Source organism: Cicer arietinum, chromosome 7 (genome assembly GCF_000331145.2).
Source record: "Cicer arietinum cultivar CDC Frontier isolate Library 1 chromosome 7, Cicar.CDCFrontier_v2.0, whole genome shotgun sequence".
Lineage (NCBI taxonomy): Eukaryota > Viridiplantae > Streptophyta > Magnoliopsida > Fabales > Fabaceae > Cicer > Cicer arietinum.
Genome location: NC_021166.2, coordinates 4,811,769 through 4,818,836, shown reverse-complemented (window position 1 = coordinate 4,818,836; position 7,068 = coordinate 4,811,769). Strand labels below are relative to the sequence as shown.

At 28.8% G+C, this 7,068-nt stretch overlaps 1 protein-coding gene across 1 annotated transcript; it reads left to right on the top strand.

Annotated features, from left to right (window-relative positions):
• The first annotated feature begins 4,627 nt into the window (after positions 1-4,627).
• On the top strand, positions 4,628-6,486 carry LOC101489341 (exopolygalacturonase-like). Its single transcript, XM_004508136.4, has 5 exons — positions 4,628-4,944; positions 5,035-5,355; positions 5,435-5,724; positions 5,834-6,059; positions 6,133-6,486. Exons 1-5 carry the CDS (start codon positions 4,732-4,734, stop codon positions 6,349-6,351), a joined length of 1,269 nt encoding a protein of 422 aa, XP_004508193.1. The 5' UTR covers positions 4,628-4,731; the 3' UTR covers positions 6,352-6,486.
• The last annotated feature ends 582 nt before the right edge of the window (positions 6,487-7,068 follow it).

The window sequence follows — 7,068 nt, the reverse complement described above, 5'->3', positions numbered from 1 at the left end:
TTCGAAACTGGGTTTCGAACATTTCCCAGATCCAAACTTTCGAACAAGCGTTTCGAAACTTTCCCAGAACTTTCAAAAGTTTCACCTGGCATTGCATTTCGAAGATTTCAATTCAAGAAACTTTCGAAAGTTTCTCGTTTCGAAGATTTCCAAAAGTTCGAGGATTGCATTTCGAAGGTTTTATATTCAACGAAACTTTCGAAACTTCTGGAATTGAATCATACAAATGCATTTCGAAATTTTCAAAAACTGCAAATATTCGAATGGGAACTTACTTTTGCGTTTCGAATGTTTGAGATCTTCGAAGGGAAGGTTGATTCTGAATCGAATGTTTGAAATGTTCGAATGAATTGGTAAAAAGTGTGAGTAAAATTTTTTTTTGGTTTTTATATATGTGATAGAGGGTAAAATTGTCTTTTACGCATCACTGGGGGGGTGGCAGGTCAAAGTGGGGGGGTGCCTGGTATAAAACTCTAATTTGAGTTGAAGATAATCTCTGGCCCAGATTGCACCGGCAACCTTCCGTATCATGGCCCAAAATCAAGCCCAATATATCGACAAAGAATTTTTCATTCTTTTTCTGTATAAAAATAAAATAAATTTTCATTTTTTTTTGTTATACAATCATCTTTCTTTCATTTTTTTCCCTAAAGTAAACAACCTTCATTTCCTTTGAGTAACGAAACACCAAAACGCAATGAATTCAATAGACTTTTCCATCATTTACGCAAATTAACAAAGTGTATGTAACATCAATTGTTTCTGTCAAATTTAAATATAAATTTAAGTTCTCTTTTTCTTCCTCTATTTAAGAGGAATAATTTTTATTATGATTAACTTTTTTAAAATACTTTTTTATTTTTAAATAAATAATTTTTACACAAATTTAATTTTTTTTATATTTTTTATTTTATTTGATGCGACCCTTATCTTGGTATAATGTTTATTTTGATTCAAATTTAGTAATTTTGATCATTTACTGATTTCAATCAATTGTTGCATCATCAATCTTATAGATTTTAAAGTATAAATATTTCAGATATTTAAATTTTATCATAAGTATATTGTCATTTTACATTATTAACTTAAATATTATACGCAATTAAAATTTGTATTGCATCAATGTATTCTACAAATTAATTAAATAAATATTAAAATCTTTAGTCAAAAAGTTAGATTTCCCCGCATTTAAAAGTGATAAGTATGAGAATATATTCCAAGTCTTCTTAATCAAATCCAAACATTGAATATTGATTAAAAAAAATCCAAACATTGAATTATTGAATTTTTTAAACTGCAACGCATGAGAAAAAAAGACAATTGTCGTGACAATTAGAATAATCAAGGATACTCCAATTTTTTTTTTTAAATATTAATATACTCCCTCTTGACTTAGTCAAAAATCATTGGACAACTACTTAAAAGAAGTTCGAATTTGTAATGACGATTTATTTAATTTTTTTTTAATATTTTATTTTTCAAATTGTCTTTTGAAATGAGGAGTTTTTAAATATACATAAAAGTCGTTTTTTCAGTTAAAAAATTGAATAAAAAAGTATCTTATAATTAAATAAAAATGTTTCATATTTAAAGATAAAATAAGAAAGTTAGGTCGAAAAGTAAACAATGTTTGATAAAATGAATCTGATTAAGAAAGAAATATTCTTGGTGCTGCATTGCAGGGGAAGTTACGTAGGAAAGTATGGTTTCTATATAAAGGGGAGACAGAGGTTAGTATTGAAAGCACAACTCGATTAATTCCCTCTTTTAGCACCTCATCAAATCAATGGCACCTCAAGTAGATTTGAGAGAGATAGGTTTGGAAGGGTTTGATCTAATAGATAAATTCTACGGTGTAGCAGGAGGATCAACCAGAACAAGGGTGAAGAAGAACAACAACAGGGTATTTCCTGCACGACAAGGTCGTTGGGTTGTTCATGATGAGATGGAAGAACCTGTCGTCATGAATAGCAAAGAGGTTGCTGCTCGTTTTGGTGGGATACATGTCGTTGATTACTTCAACGGAAAAAAACCACAAGTTCGTTTGTGGTAGACAATTTAGAACTTCACCACTTCACATATCATAATCATATTACTATAACTTCTCTTTCATATTCTCATTGTAATAAAAGCAGCTCCACATACATATTATTATATATGGAGGTCTTATATGTAGCTATGTAATGGGACTATTACTATATATATTTCCAGTCTTATATAATGTTGTTGGACATGTACTCAAATAACATTCGAGTGCAACTCTTAAGGAAACTCAATGTGTTCTTTGTTTTCTTCCATAATTTCACTCTATCGCCCCTCTCTAGTGTTCCCACTTTTGCCACTTCACAATAGTGACATTTCTTTATCTCTCTTTAAGGTTTCTTAATTTCAGAAAACTAAATTAGTGAATTCTTACTCAAAGTTGTTTTAGTCCTGGTTCAAATTCGCTGCACTCGATTAATTTTTACTCTAACCAAAACTTATTAACTACTTAAACATTATATATGGATAGTTGGATACACTTTATATAGTAAACAACTACTTTGTTGCTCATGCTATAATTATGTTGTGAAAATAAAAAAATAAACAAAAATTAAATAAAAATAAAAATAAATAACATAAAAACAATAAAATTAGAGAAAAATCACGACTATCGTTTGACGACAAATAGAGAAAAACACTATATAAAAATCATTATACTACAAAAACTTATCTCAAACTGTTTATGACTTCAGTTCACTTACATTCTATAAACTAAATAAAAATATTTAACTCTAAGCATTTTTGTGTCTTTAATAAAATTTAAGAAGTGACAATTGTACAAACACATTCTTTTTTTCTTCATGTATATATCTTCTTTCAATTATACAAGTGTTAGTAAATTTAAATTTTATCATAAATAGAACCGTATTGCAATTCTAACGTCAAAGATGCACAATTCGTGGATTGAATAAATTGTTAGCTTATGATGTTCCAAATTCCAATATGTTTTCACTTTGACTTTAGTCTTTCTTTTGTAAGTAAAGAATAATAAAACCTTATTCTTCTCGCTAGCACAGGGAACCCAACCTGTCCTCTTTGACCAAAAAGATTGAAAAGAATAACTTTTATTACTGTGAAAATCAAGGAATCAAGGGTGTTTAATTTGACAAGCTTAGTACAACACTTGGAACTGGAGATACTTTCTAAGGAACATATGCCTCAATTTTTTATTCTATAAAAATATCCTAATTATACCATCCTAAATTCACATAATTATCAATATTAGTATTTATGAATTAAGTTAAAACTTAAAATACGATATGCCTCGATTTATAAATGAAATCTTAAGCAAGGCAACAAATTTCAAGATTGTAAGAATTTAAACCTCAATTTAGCAGGGAAAGATGTTGTAATTTTTAATCTATATTATGGGGCACTAGGATAAGGATATTGAACTATAAGAAGAAAAAAAGACATGGATCTTGATATATGATAATAGAGAGTTACACACACAACAGAATATAATCATAAAAATCACAAGCCATTGTTATTACACGGGAATATATAACAACCTCAATGGATAGACGTACCACTAATATAATTTAATTAATACATTAACTAAACAGTTTGATGTAATGCGTTCAAACCTTTGACCCAAAGATTATTAAGTATACTTTACTTATTTTTCTATTAAATTTTTTATTATTATGAATTATTTCTGCTGAAAATCGGATAATTAAAAAATATATATATATAATTGTTTTTTATATAAAAATAAATAAATTATGTAGTAATTGAAACTTTGACGGTGTGTTTTGATCCTCTTTGTTCATGAAAGAAATATTAATTCAATTAATTTCTTCACATGTAGTCTATAAGATTAATCTTAATTTTCATATTAGTATTTCATTTTAATCAATATAAATAAAATAAAATATATTTGATCAGCTACATGTAAAATATACTTCACATGACCATAAATCAAGTAATTTTTTTTTTTTTGAAATTTTCGTTTTATGTTTTATTTGTATATAAAAATGGTCACATACATGATATTCATAAATTAATAGAAAATTAATTAGATATTTGGTATATACTAGTGTATGACCATTTCTCAGCATCATAGAAATATAGAGAGCAAAAATGGTTATTATAAACTTTTTTCAACAAAAAAATGATCATTATAAATTTAGAGGAAGAGAGATGAAATATTAAATTATGCTATCTACTAGTATTACTTAGAATAAAATATAAATAAAAAGATATTTGAAAAGTTAATGTAAGTAGTATTAATTTTTAATCAAATACATTAAATAATGTTTTGGATAGCATTTTTGTTTAGATTTTATTGAAAAGAGTTTTCTGTGTTTAGTTGACAGCTGAAATGAACAAATTTCAGCGATACAATTTTAAGGACAGTAAACACTTTTGAACCAATGAAGAAGAAAGTTGTTTTTTGCTTGTATTAGAATATGGCAGCTAACGAATTGGAGGAATTGAAGCTGAATCAGTGCACATAAATCACCACTAAATATAGTTAAACTAAATATAAGCCAAAAAAGCTATTACTCTCCGTTGATTTAGATGAACCATTTATTTTTTCCTTAAAAAAAACATGTTATATATAATAGATAGAATGAGAAAGATGTATCATTTTCCCCATATACTATAGTCTCCCCTGGAGACTCATATATTATATGCTCTCAAAAATTTAAAAGTAAATATTTTATAGGAGAGCGTTAAAGCAAAATGGCCATTGCAAAGAGTGGTGTTATTATTATTTTACTCTTTGCATTGGCCAGTTATGCAGATGCTGCTGCTGCTGTAAGAGCAAGGCCACCTGTTGGTCATGATGTATTTGGGGATAAAAATAATGCTAAGGATGTGCCCCTTCCTGGTGAGAAATTAGTTAATGTCTTGAGTTTTGGTGCCAAAGGTGATGGTGTCTTTGATTCCACTGAGGTAAAACAAAACATTATTTTAGAAATGATAGAAAAACCATTTTGAAGAGCAAAAGTCCTTACGTTTGCTATATACTTGTTGTACACGCAGGCTTTCATGCAGGCATGGCAAGCAGTTTGCCACACTGAAGGACAAAACCGATTGTATATTCCTGCTGGAAAGTTTTTGGTTTCTTCTATGTATTTTCAAGGACCTTGTCTTGCTCCAAATCCAGTAACAATTCAAGTTGAAGGAACTGTTTTGGCTACCACTGATATTTCTGAGTATGAAAACGGAGATTGGCTCATGTTTCAGAAAATCAATGGCCTAAAAATCATTGGTGGTGGTACTTTTGATGGACAGGGTCAAAAATCATGGGAATATACTGAGAATTGCGAAGCTAGCAACGAAGTTTGCGTCAGAAACCCCAGCGTAAGTTATTATTAGATACAATATTAGTCATATTAGTTAATGAGTTATAATCGATGAATTATTTGATTGCATTGTGCAGAGTTTGTTTTTCATGGAGGTCCAAAATGCAATTGTACAGAACATTAGATCAGTGAATCCCAAAGGCTTTCATGTATTCATTACTAAATGTTCAAACATTAGGATGCGTAAACTTAAACTCATTGCACCTGAAACCAGCCCCAACACTGATGGAATTCATATCAGTAGCTCAGTCAATGTGATTATAGCAAGAAACTCTATTTCAACTGGTGATGATTGTATCTCTATGATACAAGGTTCTGAAAATATTTTCATCAATAGACTCAAGTGTGGACCTGGTCATGGTATCAGGTAATATTAATTCATGCAACACACACACACACACACACACAAAACTATTTTATTTTATACAAGATGTGTTATATTATCTTTCTTATATAAATTTTGGTTTGTTGTGAAGTATTGGTAGTCTTGGAAAGTACGAAAATGAGAGAGAGGTTAGAGGTGTTAGTATCAAGAACAGTGCATTGATTGGCACAACCAATGGTCTCAGAATAAAAACATGGCCAGATAGATATGGTGGTGGAGCATCAATGATAAGTTTCAGTAACATTAACATGACAAATGTTAAAAATCCTATCATCATTGATCAGGAGTATGAATGTTACCCAAATTGCCAAAAGAAGGTAATTAATGAATTAATTGGAACATGGTAGGTAATTGTGATATTGATATATTAATGAAATTATTTATGTGCAGCCATCATTGGTGAAAATCCAAGACATTCATTTTGCAAATGTAAAGGGAACAACAATATCACCAATTGCAGTGGATTTGAGATGCAGCAAGCTATATCCATGTTCGGGTGTTACAATTAGAGATATTGACCTAAAGTTTGGAAATGCCCCTTCAAGTGCTAGATGCGTTAATGTTAAGCCTGTCTATGGTGGTTTCTTAAACCCACCAGCTTGCATGTAATTATTTATGGGATCAAGAAATGAGAGCTTTTATATTATGTATCCTAGGAGCATCACAGCAAATTATGCATTTTGTAATATGTGTGAATTGTATAACGGAAACAGGGGAAATGATCACTATTTTAAAATATCTTTACTACTAACTTCTATACAAGACAAACTCATACTTCGAATAGGTATCTTACAACTCAACTATATACTCACTGCGACACCTAAGAACTTGAAAGAACCACCAATCTAGTTTCTAAAAACACCCCTGTCACAATCGGTTGTGTCATTTACTTTACCCGCTTCATTACTATTTAAACGGATCCAAACAATTACTAATATGTATATACATAGAATGCTTATGGGATAATGCTATTGCCAGTTGCCACTACAATAAAAAATTTATGGTATCTTTAAGTTTAAAAGTTATATAAAATTTATTTATAGGACTTAATTTAGTCGACAAATACTGTTAAATTAGATATTATAATTAATAAAAAAAGTATTTATTAATTTTAAATGTAAATATAATTTTGATCATTTATTTTTATTTGATATTTGTTTTAATTATTTATCTTTTTATTTTATTAATTTTGGTCATTTATATTTTATAAGTGAAGTATTTTAGTCTTTTTTATCATAACTCTTTTAAACAATTGTATAATTATTATTATGAACTATTGATATCAAATATTAAATAAATTGTAAAGTTAAATATGCAATCTTAATA

What these genes read in the sequence shown, in the direction of transcription:
- LOC101489341 (XM_004508136.4), top strand. Translation starts at nt 4,732, where the DNA reads ATGGCCATTGCAAAGAGTGGTGTTATTATTATTTTACTCTTTGCATTG. An exon ending in GTGTCTTTGATTCCACTGAG is followed by an intron (nt 4,945 to 5,034) that starts GTAAAACAAAAC and finishes TTGTACACGCAG; the next exon opens with GCTTTCATGCAGGCATGGCA. An exon ending in GGACCTGGTCATGGTATCAG is followed by an intron (nt 5,725 to 5,833) that starts GTAATATTAATT and finishes TTTGTTGTGAAG; the next exon opens with TATTGGTAGTCTTGGAAAGT.